General features: G+C 45.8%; 1 protein-coding gene and 1 long non-coding RNA gene across 2 annotated transcripts in view; one reads left to right on the top strand and one right to left on the bottom strand.

The window, feature by feature from the left end:
- LOC144138258 (alpha-L-fucosidase-like) overlaps positions 1-22,187 on the top strand; it is a 66,469-nt gene extending 44,282 nt beyond the window's left edge. Inside the window, exons 7-8 of the mRNA XM_077670444.1 lie at positions 19,078-19,381; positions 20,574-22,187. Of these exons, the coding sequence (XP_077526570.1) occupies positions 19,078-19,381; positions 20,574-20,970 (701 nt within the window). The 3' untranslated portion in view covers positions 20,971-22,187. The remainder of the gene's footprint in view (positions 1-19,077; positions 19,382-20,573) is intronic.
- On the bottom strand, positions 4,579-7,123 carry LOC144138260 (uncharacterized). The gene is made up of 3 exons (XR_013315858.1): positions 5,553-7,123; positions 4,768-4,831; positions 4,579-4,667 (listed from the first exon to the last, which is right to left on the bottom strand). It is a non-coding gene; the product is annotated as an uncharacterized LOC144138260 (long non-coding RNA).
- Positions 22,188-22,426: the final 239 nt, after the last annotated feature.

Below are 22,426 nucleotides of genomic sequence, written 5' to 3'. Positions count from 1 at the left end.
CGGACATTCTATGAGGGAGAGTTGAGTCGAGGAAAACGTTTTTTTTTTCTTCGGCTCAACCAGTTTATGCATAAGAAGGTCGTCGGGACGAATCCATTCGACCCGTAAACCGGCGGGGGGTTGACTCGCTCGTCGGGCTGGTCGGCGGGCCGTGAGGAGGAGCTGAATTGCTCCTTTTCCGGGAATTCCTCCGGTCCCCTCACCTCTATTCACCCCGAGCGCGAACACAGTCGGCCCCTGGCGGCGGCGGGACGAACCGCTCCTAGTGTGGATGGCGCTCTCGCGTCGTCTGCTTTTTCACGTTGCGTGCGGCGCAAGACGCGTGCTGCACACGACAAAACAACCAATATGTGTGCTCGTTTGGCAGTAAGCAATGACATAGTAACCTCTTTGTGCTCGTTTCCTCTAGAAACGCAATAATCAGCGGCCATTGCGGGTTAATGTGCTGGTTTAATTCCACGAAACATCTTCGCTGTCGTCACCGCTTGAGTGTGAAACGTGTTATAAACATTGCTTCCACACATTGCACTTGTCTTATTGTTGAGTGCAGTCGTCTGCCGTTTCGGGAACGTCGAAGGGTGCTTTTTGAAGGTGGCGTGGCGATTATTTAAAAGATAAAAGTTTATTACGCGAAACGGGTAAGAAGCGACAAGACCTGTGCATACGCGTGCAAATTCCACACCCTTGTAAATTGCACTGTGCCCTTATAGAAAGAAGAAACAAACAAAAACATTTACAGTGCACACGACCCGTGCGCTATCGCCCATACATTACCGGACACGTATTTTACACCCGCAAGCGTCTGTGTGATCGTGTCCTTCCCGTACCTTTTCTAAAATAAATACCATTTTTGGACAGTCATTGGTTATACTCAGGAGGAGGAATAAACATTTATTCAACTGTATCGAGTTGCTATTTTACGTATTATTTAAAATACGTTTCTATGGATGCGCAAGAGTATTTAGGGGGAATGTTTCGGTAAAATTAAGCAGTTGTGAGTTTGCGTCAGTCATGTGGCATTTTGTGTGTCATTTTCATATATATCATTTTCAACTCCGACATGAATCCCCTTGTCCAGAAACGTGTCTCACTCCGCATAACCAAATACCTAATTTGGTCACGTCTTACCCAAGTAGCACCAAAACATTAGAAGAACGTATTTCTTTTGTTTGGTGCTAACGTTAGAGTAATGTTCTTAATGTCATTTTTTTGAAATGTTTAACTAATGTTATCAAAAACGTTACAGTAATGTTTTGTCAAACATTATTTAAACGTCCACAAAACATTTTTACAACATATTATTAATGTTAATGTTACATTTCCCTAACGTTGCAGCGAACAAGCTAATAACGTTCAAAAAACGTTTAAAAACAATGTAAAACGTTACATCACATTTCGCCAAACGTTATGCGAACAGTAAGAAAGCATTTCTACAACATATAAATACTTTTGGAGTTACGTTTACCTAACGTTGCAGAAGCACCCTACAAAAACATTTTAAGAACAACTAAAAAACGTTACAGTAACGTTTCGTCAAACATTATTGGAACTGTGAGGAAGCATTTCGACAACATAGTAATTATGTTGGATTTACATTTACTTAACGTTGCAGAAAACACGCTTGAAACGATCTTTTAACGTTGCAAAACCTTTTCAGAATGTGGACCAGGAACGTTACAGTGACGTTTTGCCAAACGTGTGGAATGTGTATCGTGGAGCATTGTTTCTGTTATCCACGTTTGCCGGTTACGATATATTTTAAAGCATTTTCAAAATAACAAGGAAAAGTGAAATTTCAAATAAAATTTTATTTTATTTTTGCATGGTTACAACATTTTTTTTTATTTACATTCCATTGCTGCTGCTGTGCAGGAGAGGAGGCTCCATCCAGGGGCTGGCTGCGTCTGTGTGGAAAAAGCAAACAATTCCTACTTCAGTACGCTGCGGCAGTAGGCGGTTTTTGCGCGAAAAAGTAGTCGCCGCCTAAGGATTTGTTTAGTTAACGAGCGCACACACGCACACACACGCACATGCACACACGCACGCACTAAAAGGAGAGTAACTGAACAAGCAGCTACGCAGCAACTCGTGCTAACCATATGACCAGAAGAAAGCAAGCGCACAAAATTTTGGGTCACCTGACTCCCAACTTGAATCTCCCGAGTCGCGAGTCCCGAGTCCCGAGGTTAGTGACTATTCGTCAAAGTCGCTCGCTAGCGGAGTGTTGTGTCTTCTGCATGGTTCATGTATTTTTATTAGGCAGAGATTAGGATGAAAATCATTTAAATATAAATGCACTATTAAATTTTGAGAATATTAGTTTATTGCTTACCTTGTGGGTTCCTGTAAGCCCAATATTCGCAAAGTGGATCCAGTCACCAATGATGTGGCCCGTTATCGACTGTGACTGCTGTGACCTGCGTCACACCAGCAGCAGCTGGAAAGCATAGGGCGCGACTAGTTATGGGCTGCATAGCAGTTCATAAATTGAACTACTAAAACAAATCAAAATACGCTCTCAGAAATTTTCTACACTCTCCAAATACTATTCGGGAACGGATACTAACCTCTCGGACCTTTTTCTTCTTTTCTTCCTGTCCAACTGTATATTGGCGGTGAGATCTTTGAGTGGCGCCCCCTGGCTCTGACGTCGGCTTAGGGATTCGCGCCGCTGTCGTCTGCTACACTCCGCTTGTGAGGGGCAACAGTGCCTGGGCTAGAAATCGCCCGCTTCGTTGCTGTAGTGCCTTAAAAAGCGTATTTCTAGCGACTCAGTTATTTTGCCAGCTTCTGACGCATCTGAATAATTTGAAGCTGTATCCCCACACGTTTGCAACACACGAAGAGATAGAGAACAACTTTCTTCAGAGTATCGGTCAGAAGATCGTGTGTAACTCGTCCTTTCTTGCTTATTCGCTAGGATCAGCGATAAGAGCTTCTCGATAAGTATTGAAAATGCGTAGGCTTCCCTGCAGTATTTTTGAGATGCTCCTATGAAGACTCAACAGTCTAATACTACGTACCAAGCAGCGGCCTCTACACGCTCATCGCACAGCAGGAAATGAAGCGGCTTTCTTCTGTTTCTTTCGTTGTTGTCTTGTATCGGATTAATGTTTCTTGCTTTTTTTTTCTGCCCAACGCATTAATTTTCCTGCGCCGTCACCAACTTCTTATTAGGAGGTTTCGGGATGTTTGGGAGCCTCACAAAGGTCGTGTGGATATTTCCTTCATTTTGTATGGCATACATTCCCGTCTTCACAAATTGGCTTTCATTACGGCTGCCTGCAAGAAGGTGCATATCCGCAGCGTGCTTTGTTTATTCACATGCAAATACAATGAGAAGGTTTGCGCTACGCCACCGCGATCGCGCTCTAAACAACGTGGTCCACAGTACTCGAAGGCAGCTTTTGTGCTCCGAATTTCTATCGTAATTATATGGTTAGCATAACGAACTGACTCTCAACTCGAACAATGATGACATGATTACGGTGTTGAAGGCATGATATACTCGCTAACTAACGTAATAAATAGTATACCTGCATATATTACAAGACTCGAAACCGAAGAAGAATTCCAAGTAGCTCTTTATTGCTTTTCAACCCTTCCAGGCGCGAAGAACAAATCCTATTCTACTCAAGATGGTGTTCTATGATTTGAAGAAAATTACTTTTACTCTCTTGTCCTGGACTGAGGACCCGGCCCACTAACCAGATCGATTTAATTGTTAAACAAAGTTTTCCCCTCCTCCCCTTACTCCTCCTCCTCCTCTTGAGTGCAGTTTTCCTATAATGCATATCCGAATATCGGGAAGATATGGCTGTGCAAAATGTTCCGAAATATCCCTCCAGGTCTTAACAAACATATATGTGTTACTATAAATTTAACGAAGACGTGACTCGTTTTGCTCAATAAACTTCCATACTGGTTAGATGCTTGGTATAGAATCAGCACGCACGTATATACACACTGGGTTATTTGGAACTCAACCTACAGTTTTTGCAGTCTATAGTACATGTCGGCAAACTTTCATGCCGTGACAACGTAAAGTGATGTGACAAAACGCGTTCGAGCATTCGGCAAGGTTGCAAAAACTGTTTTACCTTACATATGATTACCGGGAATCGTGATGCCTTCTGCCAAAGCCGACAGCCCTGAAGGCCTAGAATTTGTTTTGGTCTTCCATTTTCGCTGTTGTCGGTTATCAGCAGCTGACTGTTCCTTTTATTCGAATGCTTACATGAGATGCTGACGCCTAGCTCCGACTCTTCGTGCTCCGCACAGGACCGGCTTCGCAAGGAATGGGGTGGCGCCGGCAATGTTTCTCACGTAGCGGTATCCAAAACTATACTTTAATTGGCACCATGAGCTAGTGTATGCGATTTTAAGCCGATTATTATGATAAAAAGTTACCCACATGCCAATTCTGGTGCGGACAAGCATCAGACGTTGACCGAGCGCAAAAAAACAGCAGGGAGAGCGATCCTGAGTGAAGCAGACGACAAATGCGAGAATCCCTAAGCTGACGTCACAGAGGCGCGCTTCGCAGCGCCGCCTGTGTTCGCGCTCACCGCCAATAGATGACCGCTACCTCAATCGAAACAATCCATCTGAAAATTCGCTTGGTTGTAGAAGCGACGTTTGCTCCTCCAGTCCGGCAGATCTTTCACCTAAAAAAGAACACAAAGTGCTACAGAGGTATTACAGATGGTTCACACAAAAGAAACACTCATTAAACACGAATGTGTATAATGGTCCAAGTTTACTTACGTAATAAAGGGAACCAAAGTGGGAACTCATAAACGAACAACTTCGATCCTAGTCTTTCTCAGCACTGAAAAGAGTTGTGTGACATGTTTAATACATGCTTGGAACAGGCTAGGCGAAGAAAGGAGGAAGAATTTGAGCATTTTACAACCCTGGGCATTCTTCTTTTTTTTTTCTGTTTTTCAGTCAAAGCCATGCGTATCATTGCAGCCACTAAATTTGTTAGCGTTCACTTGAACCATGGTTTTTGTTTTTTCACGCTCGGCGTTGTTACCTCGTCATATGAAACGCACCCTGTTATTCATCACTGCTGAGCATTTACAGGATTTTTAAAAAGTTGGGAAGAGCGCCTGGAACCACGGCTGTAAAAGCCTTTGATTCAAGCTGTTCGAAACCGCACCACCGATGAACAGTACTAGAACCAGCCTTTTTGCTCGAAGCATGTCGGTTTTATTTCGGCGAACGACTGCTGTGTATGATCAATGCGGCCCCAATGAAAGCGTGTTGGTTCCAAACTTCTGATAAAGTACGCGCAGTAGGCAAAATTCTGTATCCAGAGTGACCTCTTTTGGGCGGAACGGTTCCCTTTAGAGGGAGTGGGTGATCGCTAGCATGACCAAGTACCTCTTAACCCCAATTCCCCCTTCGGATCTTTATCGGCTTAGTTGAAAGTGGCACCTGCCCTGGTCATTCCAGCTCCTAGCTGTTGTGCTGTGCGTTATCGATTGAATTCGCTTTTCCATTTTGATTCGCTAAACCCGCTAGCCATTTACACAATATTTACTTACCAGTTTCTATGGTCTCGGGATTGGCACTCATCGTCGATGAACTCCGCGGCTTTCCCGGTTTGAGGGTATCTTGAAAACCATAGCCTGCAATGAAAGTGACTTCGACTCTTTACCAGCTGCTATTTGCCAGCCTTTTGGGGTGCATTTCTCACAACTCAAGAACGCGCTATGCTGCGTTAATGCATTTCAAAAATGTAAGTCGCAAACGAACGCATGTATTCGAACAGCGCACTTTTTCCCACCCTCTGTAACCCCTTCAGCCCTCAAAGTGCCCCTTTCTAACAAAGTTGGCTATATAGTCACGCAGGTTGTCTGGTTGCTTACTCGCCAGCGAAGAAAGCGGCAGTGGTCTCAGGTTTGCAGCTTTTAACAATATATCCCAGAAGTCTGACGAACTTTTTGCGATAGGTACACCGTCATACCGTCTAAGTTAACCAGCGGCAAAATAGGCTACCAAGGGGTGCATTCTGACCTGTTCGTTTGCATTTGTATCGACTACATTCCGAAGTAGCTGCACTGGCTGCACCCCCCCCCCCCCCCTTTTTTTTTTCACGTTAAGGAACCCCGGCGTTCCCAACATAATTATCGCATTGCCAGGCAATTAGGGGCAAATGTAATGCTTTTTTTTTTCAAAATTTCGCACAGCGAACTAACGTGACACGCACATTATTTTGTTTCGCGTGCCCAAGCCGCTACCTCACTTGCCCGGCTGAAGTGAAGATCATTCGAGTGTGGGCGAGGTTAGTTATCCGAATTCACTTTGCTTTGCACAAAGCGCGCAAAAATCGTTTCCATGCAACGAACAAAAATCGTTTCCATGCAACGTACCCGTAACATTGATTCTTCCATCAATACTGCCTACTATATAGTTCAAAGGCCCGTTCACACTTGCGACGATGAGACGCGATTTCGGAAACTTTTGCCGCCCGGCGATCCGTTTTGTCGTTCGGTCTCGGCCAATTTGTCGCCGCGACAGAAATCGCGTTGTTCGTCGCAAGTGTGCACGGGCCTATAAGCAAGAAAATACTCACGAGTTGCTCCTGCACACCTTCCTTGTATGTCGCTTACATTGCCCAAACGCCGCCTCTGGCGCTTCGTTTTGAATATCCAGCGATAAACGGGTCTCGGTTGGACAGACCACGGAGAAAGATATAACACCATCGAACAGGCTACGACTGAACAAGCATGCGCTTGCGCATATACTTACGTCTACAACTGCAGTGATCCAGGTAAACGATCCGGTGTAACGACTGGAGCTGGGTGCGCACGGGGTCGGCAGTGGCGAGAAAAGACCCCTTGAGCCCTTGCCCTTTTTTTCTTTCCCTCTCATATGGGGCGAGAAGGCAGTGGATCTCCAAGCAACTTTCCGCAGCCGCTGTCTGCGGCTGAAACCTGTCTGAATGAACAAAAACCCGTGGGGGGATGCTACACAAAGGAACGTCGCACAATGCGACGGGAAACTTCTCCACCCGCCCTTGGGGACAGCGCCGCGAAGTTCGCCTTTTACATCGCAAAGTGAAGACAGCCTTACCTGCTCGTCTCAACGAACAGAATGAAGAGGACTCGCGAACAAGATTGACGAGACTGATCGTGATGCCTGGATCAAGGAACGCTTCATAACCAAACATGAAATACGAGTGGTGTGGGGAGAAAATTTGTAAAAAACACCAGTGGCATTTTTTTTTGTAAACTAGAACTTAAACGTTTTGATTCACTAGTCAGAAATATCATGCTTCGATGAAAAAAGAATTGTGGGCAACTTAACCAGTCCGGCTGGTGCGTACGGAATAACTGTGTGGTCACATAACTACAAAAAAGGGTTTTTTTTTTCGTACATGTATGCTTTAAACAAGCGAGTTACCCCTGCAGCCTTGAGCACTATTAGCGAACACGATTACGTAATTTCTCGCCTGATCGCCGATAAAGCATGCCTTCGCACATGGAGTCCATCTCCCCCCCCCCCCCCCCCCCTTCTTCCTCCCCCGTTAAACGGCTCCGAAAATTACATAGTCTCACGACTAGAAATAGGATATCATTTCACAGTAAATCACGGAATATTACGCAAATTACGGGATATTACGGCTAGAAACTGCTCTTTCTAATGTTTTCTAAAATGTTTTCTGAGTGAATCTAGAGCAATCTCTCCCCTGCCCGAAGAACCACAACGTAATAGGAAATAAGCCGCAACGAGTAAAATAAATCTGCTTTATAATAGGTGTTGCTTGAAGTGTGTTAAAGAAAAACCTAACAATGGACACAAATCGTAAGATAAACTTTTGAAACGCGGCATTAATATATAATAAAAAAAATTCAGTAAGTGCAGTAAATAGTCATTCACGACATATGATTTACCAAAATCAAAATACAACAATACGTTCAAAGCAAATAAGGCATACAAGAACCAGACCGAAGTAGATGGCTAGTACCAACAAATATATTTTACATGACCTGCTCGAGACAGCTAGCGCACCGCTGGCGTTGTCTTATTACCGCTGTTTCCAGAAAACTGCACGTGCACTGCTTGCGTACTCAAACGCTTCGTCGTCGTTTTCTACCGTCGTTGTCTTCTTCCATCGTGGCACGTTAGGAGCACACTACGAGTAACCATATCTGTTCTTCAAAATGTTTTCGCATCGAAATGCCTTTGAACCGAGAAGTCCGTGCATCGGAAAGCCCGTGCGCCGAAACGTGCTTCACCGAAATGTCCCAGACCCGTCATAACAGTAACAGGGAGTCACTGAGATCGGATGATTCGTTTCAAATTAGCTCGATGGCATAGGCGCCAACAAAGTGGGCGCTGTAAGGCTCGATCCCCCCCCTCTTCCCCCACCCTCCCCATTTTTCGAGGGCTTCGTGTCCTTACGCCGCACACGATGATGGGAAAAATATGGGTACGCAGCTTTTCAACAACTAACGCAACTCAAGGTTTTAAACGAAGTTCGCGTAATTGGAGGCTAAACATTGCGCTTCGGCTGATTATAAGGACTCGAATACTTCCTAATCGTCTTGCCCTTGCCTGTGAGAAGAATTCGGGCTTTGAGTTAGCACAATGTCTGCAAGGCACAAAATGGGAAAAAAGGAGTCATTTCAATTACATTTGAACCAGGATGTAACTAACTTCCATGTGACGAATTCCTGGATTTAACAAAGTTTTTCAAATCCCCATTGGCAGCCTCATTGAAAACGATGCGTTTTCGACCTGACCTCTATATAACGAAGGCATGGCAACAGTTACACCTTCATGTAACGAATTCGCTACGCTGATGAGCCATCGTTTTTTGCACTTTTTCTGAAAAATTGGCTCGAGATATGCACTAATTTAGCGAACATTGCCCGCGCTGCAAACTACCGTGTGTTTCCAATGTGAGTGTGGTGTCGCTTAGGTGCTAGGCCCAACTGTCGGTGAGTATATTCGCGCGTCTCCACTGATTTCTGAGGTGTAGGTTCATTGGTGATGAGTTCTGCTACTAGAAAACAAAAAGATTTGTCTTTTCAAGACAAGCTCGCAATTTCAGGTGCCGTCTCCGCAGGCAAGTAGGATCAACGTTGTCGTTCGGTACAACATCCCAGCTAGCACCTTCTCAAAAAGTTTGAGTGCACAATTAAATAGCATCAAGTTCGCGAAAGGGCGCCCTTTCAGCACACGTTTGCTCCTTGAAACTGGTTAAAGCAGCGAAGAGTGTCAAAAGGCAAAATTGATAGTTACGTTACGCTTGCGAATACAGGGGTATATATAAGTGACCTTGATTCTTTGGACTGCCGTGTACTGAAAAACTTCGTGGAAAAGCAGAAGCCGCAAATAGAGCACTTTTTTCACTCTGAAATAAATTCTTGAAGGGAGAGTTCACTGTCCCTGATGTCAAGTATTCTGATTTAGTTTCGGCTTCATTTACGGGTGCCTTAAATCGAAACTTGCATATAATGAAAACCTGCATGTAACGAAAATTTTGAATTTTTATCAACTTCTTTACATACAGGTTTAACTGTACGCGTAACTCTATATTTCGACGTGGTGCGTGCTTTTACACGGCGGATAAACCTAGGCTTGCATCAAAATTGACGAATTGATTACGTCTGCCGCAAAGGGAAGTTTTCAAAGTTTCAATTTCGTCGCCTAAATATTTTTATGAAGTTTCATCAAAGGTAATACAGTTGTCAAACATTATAGCTTTTGCAGTGAATTAACAACACCGCAGCAGCAGACATCAAAATATTTAGGCAGCAATCGTGCCTGCAGCGCAGCGCTATGGGGAGGAATTGGAGCGACAGCGGAGTGCAGTTTATATACGTAGATATTAAAAGTTGAAATCCACTCTAGAAATACAGTTATGCGGCTACAAAGGAAGGCTGTACAGCTTGGTTAGATACTTCGCAAGGGTCCCGGTGCTTGATTTCACCTAGGGTCCACCGCCCATCGACATCATGAAGTCGATTTCCCGACTAAACTTATAACCAGGAGGCTAGCCGTTTGTAGCGCGAGCGTGAGCGTAGGGTATCATCGATAGTGAGCACTTACGCGCTCGTGAGCATGGATATATGGTTAGCAACCGCCACCAAAGTGTTACAGAGAGGAAGACGTGAAACGAAGATGTATTTACAAGGCGTATTTACACCCGCCTTGGTGGCTCAGTGGCTAAGGCGTTGTGCTGCTGGGCACGAGGACGCTGGTTCGATTCCCGGCCGCTGCGGCCGCTTTTCCGATGGAGGCGAAAAGCAAAAACGCCCGTGCGTCCGAGATTTAGGCGCACGTTACAGATCCCCAGGTGGTCAAAATTAATCCGGAGCCCTTCACTACGGCGCGCCTCATCGCCTGCGTTGCATCGGCGCGTTAAACCCTACAATCCATCAACCAACAAGGCGTATTTACAGAAGAGAAGGCCCCGCGCAGACCAAGAACGCCAGAGCTTCGGCTTCTTCCTTTTCAATACATGTACACCTCAAAGTCGATCTGAGCGCGCCCAGCGTGTTGTTTTGGCTACAATTTAGCACACGTGCGAGCAGGCTAGGCACTGGCGTTCGTGTCTTCTTCCTCTGTGGCTGATGCACCATAACAATGCTGTTGTACTTTATATGGCTAATGCGAAACAAAATAACGCGAAACTGCGGTGTCGCAGTCTCGCGTTGCATGCGCAGGGCAACTCTGGCTTTCACTGTAGGTGTGAGTTCGTTACAGATCTACCAAATCATCCAATGGGTGTTAATTCGATCGCCGCATTGATAAGAAGCAGCTCTCGCATTTTTGTTTTCTGCTTCAATGGCGCAGAATTTGCGGTGCAAACGTGACAGGAATGTAAAAATTACACATAACACTGTCAATTCCTATTCATTTTTTTCTATTCCTATTCATTCCTAGTCATTCATTCATTATTTCATTCATTCATTCATTCATTCATTCATTCATTATTTCATTCATTCATTCATTCATTATTTCATTCATTCATTCATTCATCCTAGTCATTCATTCCTAATCATTCCTAGTCAATTCCTAAAATAAATTTAACTTCATATGATGCTTACTGAAAATAGTTAAAAGCGTGCCTTCGTGTATATTTGAAGTAACCTGCATTTGACTTGCAAATCGTTGTTTCCCGGCAACAAGTGTATTTCTCGATGACGCAAAACACCTTCTGCTGCTCTGTGCTGTCGCTCTTTCTTGCGCTCGGTGCAGATGACAGAAAAGAAAAATACCAGGCAGCCTCACGCCGGAATACAAGACACAAGAACAGGTTTTTGACGCACTTCCCCTGCAGGTCTTGAGAGGGGGAGCAAACCCCCACCCGCCGCGCGCACCCGCATGATACACGCCTTGCAAAACGAGGGGAGCGGCGGTGGGCAACAATAGGACTGGTCATAAATGGGACCGGTTGTTGACGGAGCTATTCCTCTGAGGGAACAAAAGGCAACTGAGGGGAAAGCCGCCTTGCCTGAGAAATGTTTCGCGCGGACTCGCAGCGGCCAAAACCACAACTGATGACACGATTGGCGCTGTAATTTATCCTCCTCAACACGTTGGCTTGCCCATGTCCTGGGCTGGGCTGGGCTCATAACACAAAATAAACACGCACGCATACACACTTACATTTGTCTCAGCACATCTCCGGCGGCGTCAAAATGCAGTCAAGCACTGAAATAATGTGGCTGCGATTTTTAAAAGCATTGGCGTAGCCAGGATTTTATATCGGATGGGAAGGGGGGGGGGGGGGGGGGGGTTGAGCCGCCAGAGCTGCTCAAACGAGCTGGAAGTTGGCCGCGGAAGACACGCCAAAGATAGCAGAATCGGTGGCGACACGCCGACGGCACGAGATGCAAAGTTCTATATATGTGAAATAAGGAAATAACCCGAAATATCCTCCCCCCCCCCCTTTAATATGTCAAAATGGTGAAGAGTGAGCCAGAAGAACCGACCGGTACGTGCTGGAGCCTGGAAGCGTTATCTGGCGCGTGCGATTCACGTTCGCGCGAATCACCCGTCCTGGATGACCCCCCCCCCCCCCTCCCTACTTCCCTCACGAGAAATTTCGGGGGGAGGACTTGTTTTGACCCCCTGTACCCCTGAAGACTTTGGTAAAAGCCAGTTGTATTGTGCAATTATTTTGAACATTTCGCTAATGCTTCAAGCATAACATCACCCTGCCGTTGTAACATAAATGTTATGCTTATGTTCAGATTTATTATGTTACCTGACAGTATTACCTCGAGCATTTTAATAACGTTAAATTTCTAAAATTACTTCAACGTTATGCCTTGAACATTGTAATAATGTTGCAATAAAGATGTTACCTATAACGTTGCTTTGCGGGTACTTCTTAACATTATAATAATGTTTACATTTTTACATCCCATTAATGTTCTGCCGTGAACATGCCCTGAACGTTATTATAATGTTTCAATTTGTACATTACTTTAATGTTGAGTCCTGAGCGTTTTAATAACGTTACCATTTCTAACATTGGTGATAAGTTGTTTCCTGAACATGTCCTGAACGTTATTATAATGTTTGTATATTTACATTACTTTAATGTTGAGTATGAGCATTGTAATAACATTAGTATTTCTAACATTGGTTTTTAGTTGTTTCCTAAACGTTAAATAAATGTTGGGAACAAAACGTTAACATACATGTTTGTTTTCAACGTAAAAATAACGTTTCTAACATAACATAAACATTGAATGTTTTTTTTAAACGTTACATAAACATTGCCTCGTAACATTTAACGTTATTTAAACTTTCGCAACTTCCAGATAACGTTATTCTAATGTTCTGTGCTACTTGGGTAACCTCTTAAGGTGGACCTAAGTTTAAAGAAAGAGGACAAAACGCGTAATATATAATGCACGTTGTTGCCCCCATGTGTGAGGGGTGTGTGCCATGACCCGCTGTTTTTTTTTTTTAATTTTTTCCCACAATGCCTGCGTTCAATACAATTTTGAAAAAGGCGTCCCACAATTCCTGGACAATCTCGGACCAAAAGGGGGGTTAATCATTTTGGAAAATACGTGAACTGCTTTTTCACCACTACAGAACACGACGCCTAGTGTAGTCTCGATTGTAAATAATACTGATAACCATAGTTTGGCTTTTCGCGCGCGTTACATGCGTTCTCTTCTCGCTGCTCTTGCAACGTTGGCAGGACCACCCCCCCCCCCCCCCCTCCCCCTTCCCGAAAAAAAATGAAATGCGCAGAATTTCATTTTTTAACCAATCCTCAAGAATTAAATGCCAAGACAAAGGCGATATTCAGTTTACAAAACAAAGCAGTTACCGGGAACCCGTTGCGCTGATTCGCAACGAGAAAAAAAAAGGAAACGTTTTACTACATCAGCAACAGCGCAACTTTATTTGCCATCTTTAGGGTTCAAGCGACCTTATACGCAAGAATGAAAACACATCTCGCTGTTATTTTTTCAGGCACCTGTTATTAAAAGGAACGCAAATGTACAACAGAGCAGCCGTCAGAGAAAATTTGTGCTCACTGTGAGCTCCCAGAAGCTTGGTTTGCACACTGTAAGCCTGCTTGTCACTTTGCGAAAACCTAGCTAAACATGAGATGTTGATTGTACTGCGTGCGCTGACAATTCAATTCGCAAGTTCACTTGCGACTAAAGCCGCAAATAAGTGATCCTAAACCATTATTCATGAAACCTTCATTCAGAGTCGCTAAAATTTCATTTAAAAGACCCGTTAGAGCGGTTACATTTATATCTCTGCGCTGATCAAAATTCAGTAATTTTATGTTGCCTTTTGAACACACAAAAAATATCGTAAGCTCTTAGAAGGAATTTCGGGGCAGTTAAGTTGTGTTACCATTTCAGAGCATCCCACAAATGCAAGAATGCGTCATGCTACCAGTGAAAGCGATTGAGATTGCCGTTGTAAACTGAATTTCAGAGATCGAGGCTTCCTGATTTGTTTCTATTTATGCTTTTATTGAAGGCTCAAAGCCATAGTCTGGAAAAATCGAGCTTGCTACGAGCCACAGCGTACAAGCTCATTGTCACAATTACGGCCATTCTGGGATTCCCGATGAGTTGTCGCGTTTTTGGCGTAGCTGACTGCCGCTTCCACGCTATACTTTGAAGGTTGAGTAACCGAACTACAGCATACCACTCTTGTTTGCACCTGTCGTGCGCACATACGGCGAGAAAAAGGCACGAAGCGCGCCCACAGTGTGCATTCTTACGGGCCGCTCAGCGGAGCATCCACACTAGCAGCGCGACGCTGTCGCCACCTACATGTCGAGCTCGCGGCGAATTCTGTGGATGGAGTTCATATAAACGCGGGAGGGTTCGAGGTAAGCTGAACCTACCAGCCCACTCGACCTTTCCTGATCGAGTCAATACTATCATAAAGCGCCAATCACATGTCCTGTGGAAGACGCGTTTCCGCGCGCCTTTTTCTTCTTCCAAAACTGGTTCGGCAGCGGCGGCGTTCAGGAAGCGCTTGACGGCTGCCGGACAGACTTTTCTTAAAAACGTGTTGGCACGCGCTAGTTGGTATTCTATGATAGGGCGTTCAAGCGCCAAATATTTAAACAAAGGACGTAAAAGGCACAAGGGACCACAAGTTAATACTGCTTAAGTATCTTGAATATCGGGCAATGCGGAAAAAATGTGGTTGACCCTTCTTTCATAGGAATCGGTAGAACACGAAAGCGAAATGTGCCTTCATAGGAGCATTTGCATGTTTATTGTGCATCGATATGAACTTACACATTGCTATTTATATTTCGCCGGTATGGAACCGTTGACGCACCAACATTAGAAACTGGGTTACATGTGCCGGAGCATTGGGTAAATCCGATTGAAACCCCAGGCGCTCGCAAACTGTGTGAACGAAACCGAACACCCGGGTTGTAAGTGAATCGTTTGGTGAAGTCATGGTCCGCTACAGCGAATGGAGCATGATTTGAGGGTCGGAACAGTCTTGTGGGTGTGCTTGACGAGCGACGTCCTGCTGGCGAGCGACGTCCTCGCAGGACGCTGTAATACGCTGCCCTATGGAGGCGCAAACTATCGGCGCTCATTAGCGTCATGACACCCCACTTCGCTTTACCTCTCCTAGACGGCAGCATCATCTAAATGGAGTAGTTAGAAGAAAGGACATGAGGCGTGTTCGTACAGCTATGCGAGTATGGCTTCATGGCTCAGTTAGCAGATCGTCTCACACCTCCTGTTGCGGCCAGACTGTTCGTGAGATCAAGTACTAGCGCCGCCGCGGTGATGTCATTTCCGTGACGGATATGACGTCTGTAAAGTGTGTGTGTCCCGGCATAAAACTCTTTCGTATTAAAATCAATCCGGAGTCTCTGACAGCGCACATCTGTGGCTTTTATGTCGTTTGTTTAAGTATTTCGTTATTGAAGGTCTCATCAAGACGGATTTAGGAGTGGGGGAAAAAACTCGTCACTGAGGAGACGCTCGTTCTCCCGACATGTGTTTTGCCCTAAGCTCAGAATTCTGACCCTAGTAAAACTGCCAACGAACCACACCACTACCTCTACTCGCGTAACATCCCCTCTTGAGAATAGTAGTGTCACTAACGCGAGGGGCACCCAATTCCGCTGTTTCTGTCTCGGCAGAAACGCCTTCGCACGCGGACCGGAACGTGAAGCCTGTTTACTGGCGCTCCGTTCGCGCAAGTCAAGTGCCATTGACAGACAGCGCGGCCCTCTCGGTAGCTCTTCACCCTTCTTTTGAGCTGCCCGGGAATCGACATTCCGAGCGGCGGCATAATTAAAGTCTCAGCTATCGCGGACTGAGCACGTGACCTCCTACGTCAAAGGACACCGCGTAGATATATTTATCAGCAGCGTCGACACAATATCGGGATCACGTGGCGTTTTTCTGTGGCTCAAATAATTGACAGTGGTTGTTCACCCAATTCATGTGCTGGAAAAGCTATCCTGAACGAAATCTGCTCATAGTGGTAGCCCTTTAACATCACTTCATGCTGGAGAGCAGGCAACGAATTGCGGCTCTACACCTGCCTGCGCGGCGGCGTCCATTATTGCCTACGTGACTGACCTCTGACGTCACCAACGGACGTCTGCGCTACCTAAATGCATTATGCTCCTGAAAAGACCCGATTTAGCAGCGTCTGTCATATTGGCGGCCCCTAACGCCTTCTTGTTAGAGAACAGGCAACGAATCGAGGCTCACAGATCTACAGTGTATGCCCACGTGACTTTGCGCAGACGTCACTATCAAACGGCTGCCTGTATCAAAAATAGTAGGACGACCCTTATCGGGTGAGACATTCGGCACAGGCTTGGGGAAATGTATCTGCTCCAATTTTTGTTTCCACCCTAGAAATGGCGTTTTTTTTTTCTGAAATATTCTTGTTCAAACGCCGGAGTAGATTTTTGGCACGCGGGTTTTGTTCTCATCAAAATTGCTGTAGTTGAAATTTTGTTTTAATACGGAAAATGATGTAGACGGAAATGATAATGATAATGACGGAAAATGGTATTTGTATGTTTTTTCCCAAGCAAGCGTTTTAGTTTTCAAAGCGGAAGCATAAATTTGCCCGCAAAGAAAAAAATCTGCCGTTCATCGTCGGCGTCTCTAACAGCACAAACGGCTTCTGGAATGGGCGAGGCCGTGCATTTGCAACGAATAATTTGAAATGTGCAGGCATGTCTCTTGTATCAAGTGCTTCCCACGGCATTTGTGTCGAGAAATATTAGGCACTGAAATGAAACACTCGCGAACCTTCTGGCACAGCGCGTTTTTTTTACCTTAAAACCACCGCTTCCTCTTCTATGTGGTATACACGCGACCAAAAGCACTTATTTTTGTGAAAAATACACCGACAGTACGAACGCCGGTCGACTTTCCCAAAATCCTCTGCCTAGAGTGCCGTCTGGCTGTACTGCGGCACTCCACTAAAACGAAGTTCACCGCAGTTTCGATTACAAAATGTCGCGTCTGGCACTGCTTCGCCCACCATTGACGTAAGGTAACGTCAAGTCACCTGACATAACCTAACCTACAAAAAAAATTTAAAACACCATAAACAAACGCAATAAAAATTATAAATAAATCTTAGGATGAGCCAGAGTCAAACTACCGCCCTTAGTAACAGGACGTTCAGACGGAACTTCACCACAACGGCGGTCGCTGAGGCCTGTGTCAGCGCAGTCTTGAAAATTTCGATGTTGTCGGACGGCACTGTAGCCACGACTGCAGCGCTGAGAAGGAGTGCTGTCGAACATCATTATAGACACTCCATTCTCAAACACGAACAACGAAAAAATAAAGCTGTCGATATAATTCGTTATCGTAACCTTTTATAAACGAGCACAGATTTTATCAAGGATTTCCCCGGCGGTGGCTCAATGGCCAACTTGGCACAAGGTGGAGTTCTCCATCTCTTTTTCGAAACTTCTTCCACGCTGTATAAAACACATAAGGTGGGGATGTGGCTTTAGGTCACTCCACAAACCAATGCGCGCCCGTGAAACCTCGCAATAATAGCATCACAATGTTCCCATATTCAAAAATGGCAGCATCGCCACCCCGTGGATGATGGCCAGGGTGCGGAGTACGGGGACTCGAAATGACACCCAAGTTGCGCCCCGAGTGACATCCAATTTGCGCCCCAACCGCCACTCGATTTCAGCCGTGAGTTGCACCTTGATTATTCCCTAAATGAAACTGCAACTCACGGCTCAAATGGAATTTCTCCTAATTTTCGCTTGATGGTGGTGTGCGCATGGATGGACGCGGACGGACATTGGGAGGTCCTAAGGTACTCCGCACCGTTACAAGCGAGGGAGAAATCCGTTTGACTCTCGGGTACTAACTTACGGTCGTAGCCCAATGGGTAAGACGACTGACACTAACTCTGTCTGGTCTACCAGACACAGGCTCGAATCCTGTCGGTGCCTGTGCGATTTTTTGCTATTGTAAATGCTATGCGTACGGACGCGGACGGACATTGTCCGGTCCTAAGGTACTCCGCACCTAAAAATGGTTTCTCACTTCTTCGTCCCCGGATTCGCCAGGGTGCAGGGGCGCGAAAAAACGTAAGCTTACCGAATAAATAGCAATTCTAACCTAGATGCATGGCTTCAGATAGCGCAGAAGGCAGACAAACAGGAGAGAGAAGAACGATTCATTGATTTATTGTAGGGTTTAACGCGCCGACGCAACGCAGGCGATGAGGCGCGCCGTAGTGGGGGGCTCCGGATTAATTTTGACCACCTGGGGATCTTTAACGTGCGCCGAAATTTCGTACACATGGGCGTTTTTGCTTTTCGCGTCATTCAGAAAGAGAGAAGAACGAGCACTAGCGCTTGTGCTTGTTCGACCCCCTTCTGTTTGTCTGCCTTCTGCGCTAAACGAAGCCGTGGATAGCGGACACGCCAAACCAACACTCCACTAACCTAGATGCGCACACAGAATGACAGATTACTACTTTACCCACGTGCCCCCTGCAATATGGTGTAAAACTGCCCAGGGTCAATGATTTACCACTGCCAGGAAGACCGCGGACCACACTCCAGTTGGTGGACTACTCACAATCAGAATGTTTGTTTAATGAAGAAGACAGATACAGAAAGTACGTGGAAACACATCTGGATCGTTCGCCGACATGGCTACTGATGGATCCATGACATATTTGCGAAAAAAACAACCCAAACCCCATTTTTACAAACACAAATAAAGTCTGCATTTGTAACATGGTGATGTTTACTGCTCAGACATGAAGGATTTTTCTAATGAATGAGTGCTATATGTGTTTTGTTTCATTTTGAGTGGTATATTATTCAATATATTTGCTCCCAATTAATAAATCATGCGGCGACCACGCAATTTATGTATTTTGGTACATTAAAGTTTCAGTAATGGGCTCGTCTGGTGTATAGTTTCGAGGACGCCATAAGATACGACAAATTGCAGATGACTAGTGAAAGAACACTCTGCCGCAACGGTCGGTGATGAACCCGTTTTCGGCAACTTAGTAGGTACATAATCAGAAATCACAAACTCACTCTTTTACGTCGCTTGCTTGATTCTGCAGAGGTACTGCAGAAGCACAAGTTTGAAAACGTGATGACCCTGGACAAGCCGTCGTGGGGCTACCGGCGCAACGCGCAGCTCAAGGACTTCGTTACGGACCACGAGCTATTGGTGGCATTGGTGGAGACCATCAGCTGCGGAGGCAACCTGCTCATCACCCTGGGCCCCACTCACGACGGTCGCATCCCCATGGCGTTCGAGGAGCGGCTCACCACGCTTGGCAGGTGGCTCGCCATGCACGGAGAGGCAGTCTACGCCAGCAAGCCGTGGGCAGCCCAGAACGATTCCGTCTCCAGTGACGTATGGTATGCTTGCGCTGGAAGGCATCATCATCATCATCATCATCATCATCATCATCATCATCATCATCATCACATTTTATTTCCTTAAAGGCCTACAAAGGGGTATTGCATAAGGGGTGGTCTGTAGAGAAGATAAAGAGCATTGCAACAGGTTATCACAGACAAACATGACTGGTTACAATTTCAGTGGATGTTGATGGGCAGGTGATTGCGACGATGTGGTCGGGAAGGTCTTTCCATTCCTTGGCTGCACGGCGAAAGAAGGACACCAAAAATGTTATGGTTCTATGGCGGTAACGGGAAACTTGGAGGGGGTGACTGGTGCGGTGCGAAATGTACGTCTAGGAGATTATGTATGGGGCATAGTTGAGTAGCGAATGAGCTTGTGCAACAGAGAAACCGTGTGTCATGCGGCGTGGAAGAGAAAGTGGCGGTAATCTAGACCGGACCTTTAAGAATGATACGCTAACGTCGTGACGATAAAGCGAATGTATGAATCGGACTGAACGATTTTGAATTGACTCGAAGTCATTGATGAAATATTTTCTGTACTCTGAGCAACGCGGGGTAATTCTGTGCCTCGGTCATTGCCGTTACGATATGCCCTGGACGCAGGTGTTTGACGCAATACGTTAGCAATCTCAAGTTATTTGGTGCCACGTATGACCGCTTTTCGACACTGGCCTAGCGCGTTAGCAGTCTACACTCCATTTCAGAAGATAGTTGCAGGTGGTGTTACTGCACAGCGCCCTATAGGTTTCGCCTCACAAGAATCCGATGACGTAATTAAAGCAAAAGCTTTCTGCGTGGACCCAATGGCGGCCTTTCAAAAACTAATGCATTTCCCCGTAGACCGGTTGGTCGACCGAAAAGCTCTGATAATATCTCGGGACACACGGCACGTGGGTGAAAACGGGCTTCCATTGTGCCAAAGGGGTTACTTGGAAATCGCGAATAAGGAACGGTTCTAGATAAGACAATACACGATCGATCATGAAAAAGCAGTATATAGCAGTATACCTTTGTCTCATGAACGACGCATCGTTCGTAGCTGCGTTCACTTAGTGCGCGAGAAATCGTCACACGGGTTCCCTCTTCGTTTGTGATTTGGGTATTTGAAGGTTTGACGATCAACATGTAAATGTTCCCGTTTGACCTATTGCCTCCTCCCGTGTCTCTTAATTTTGCCCTTCAGGTACACAACCTCGGACTTCCCGCCACCACCTATGCCCGCACCAGCAACGAACCCCGATGCTGTACCGAACCCTGCGGCGGAATTCCCCGCGGGTCGCATCCGACCCCGCAGCAGTGCGCACTCGGCCAAAGCTCCGCCGCTGTCCTCGGACAGACCGCCCGCGGTGTACGCTTTCCTCCTCCAGTGGCCCACCAGCGGCTTCCTCCGATTAGGATCGCTCGCGGTCAATGGAAACACGCGCATCATGCTCATCGGCAACACCCAGCATCTCACGTGGAAATCGGTCGGACACTTGGTCCTCATCGACCTGCCCCCACCACCGCTCAACATTGCCACTCATGTCGGGGTCTGGGTGCTACGAATCAGCAATGTGGAGCCCGCAGCGGGGAGCGTTTAGGCTTAGCTCGACACGGCCTTGCACTAGTGGACATCGGCGTTTCGCCGATCGTAAAGCTGATATATACAGCCACTGTGTAGGCATTTTCACTGAAAGAAGTGGTTGAGTCTGTCTAAAGATTTCTAACCTAAGTGTTCACACTTAGCTTGGCATTATACTTACCCCATGTGTAAAAGCTTACATGTATACGTCGTGATGTCGCTGTGTAGGCACTTGAACGGGGAAAAAGTGATTGTCTTTGTCTTTGCAGATCACTATACTTACACCATGCATGTGTAAAAGCTTACATGTAAACGTCGTGATGCGCTGTATAGGCAGTTTAACGGGGAAGGAGGGATTGTCTTTATCTTTGTAGATAAAGATACAACCATCTCTACCCTTAGCTTAAGATCTCGAAGATCTCTATCCGGAATAGAGTTATGATAATAGACTTTCCAGTAGACATAGGTTGACGCGTCGTTACACTATGTGAGCACCGGCGTTTCGCCAATGTTAAGGCTAGCATAAGCATTGTCTATCCACTGCCTGATTTTGACGGAGAAAGGAAACTTGTTGTACCTTTATTTATACATATATCTAATCTCTGGCTCATCCACTTCAAACTAAGAGCTTCCGGCTAAGAGAATTAACTACCTCGCCAGCGATACCCTCATGAAGATGTCGTTTTTGTGCACCGTAGAGTCGCAGCCGTTTACATGCTTCAACAAGGTAACCGTAACAGGATTTCTAGACGATTAGAAGGGGTTCTCCCATTGCAAGTTTCTTTTGCGTTACCGCCCTTGAGGGGCGTAAGCCAGTTGAGGGACGCCATGTCATTCGTATTGTCGGAAGCCTGTAGGGCGGAGCACAGGAGGCAATGCCGTCCACCTATTGCTTGCTCTTTTCGCCGCATCCTGCATGTGTTTGCTCCCGGTTCAGGTATTTACGAGTAAGTGTCACGGCGATGATTACTCAGAATGTTCACGCAGGCTAATCATGTCCTGTCTGCGCCCACGGCCACGACCCACCGCCAAGAGTGTTGCAGGGGCGGGGGGCACAACGCTCGTCTTCTGGCGGATCTATTTCCGCTGGTGCGTTTAGTGAGATAACTCCGCGCACTCAGCGTTGGATTCGCTCTCAATTCTTGTGCTCAGAGTCGGCGTACATGTCGCCATTGTCATGTAAGCAATGTGCTCTATCGAATTCGATGTTTTACCCATTAAAAGATTATGCAACTTCATTTAATTTGGTCAATAATATTCAATTCAATTCAATTCAATAAAATGCAATTCAATTCAATCGTACAGCCTTTGTTGGTTCTCACAGTGGTACGAATCTGCCACATAGTAAAAGAAGACCCGAAATGAATTTCTCAAACTGCTGTTTGTGTTTGCATTGCGTACACGGGCGCAAATAAACATACTTTTTGTTGGTTCTTCGGCCGATAAAGCAGTACTTAATTTACAAAACCTGCAAG

This window comes from Haemaphysalis longicornis, unplaced genomic scaffold, assembly GCF_048455015.1.
Source record: "Haemaphysalis longicornis isolate Haplotype H1 unplaced genomic scaffold, Haemaphysalis longicornis Haplotype H1 scaffold_5, whole genome shotgun sequence".
In the NCBI taxonomy this organism is placed as follows: Eukaryota; Metazoa; Arthropoda; class Arachnida; order Ixodida; family Ixodidae; genus Haemaphysalis; species Haemaphysalis longicornis.
Note: the sequence above shows the minus strand (reverse complement) of the source record. Positions and strands in the feature narration are given on the sequence as shown.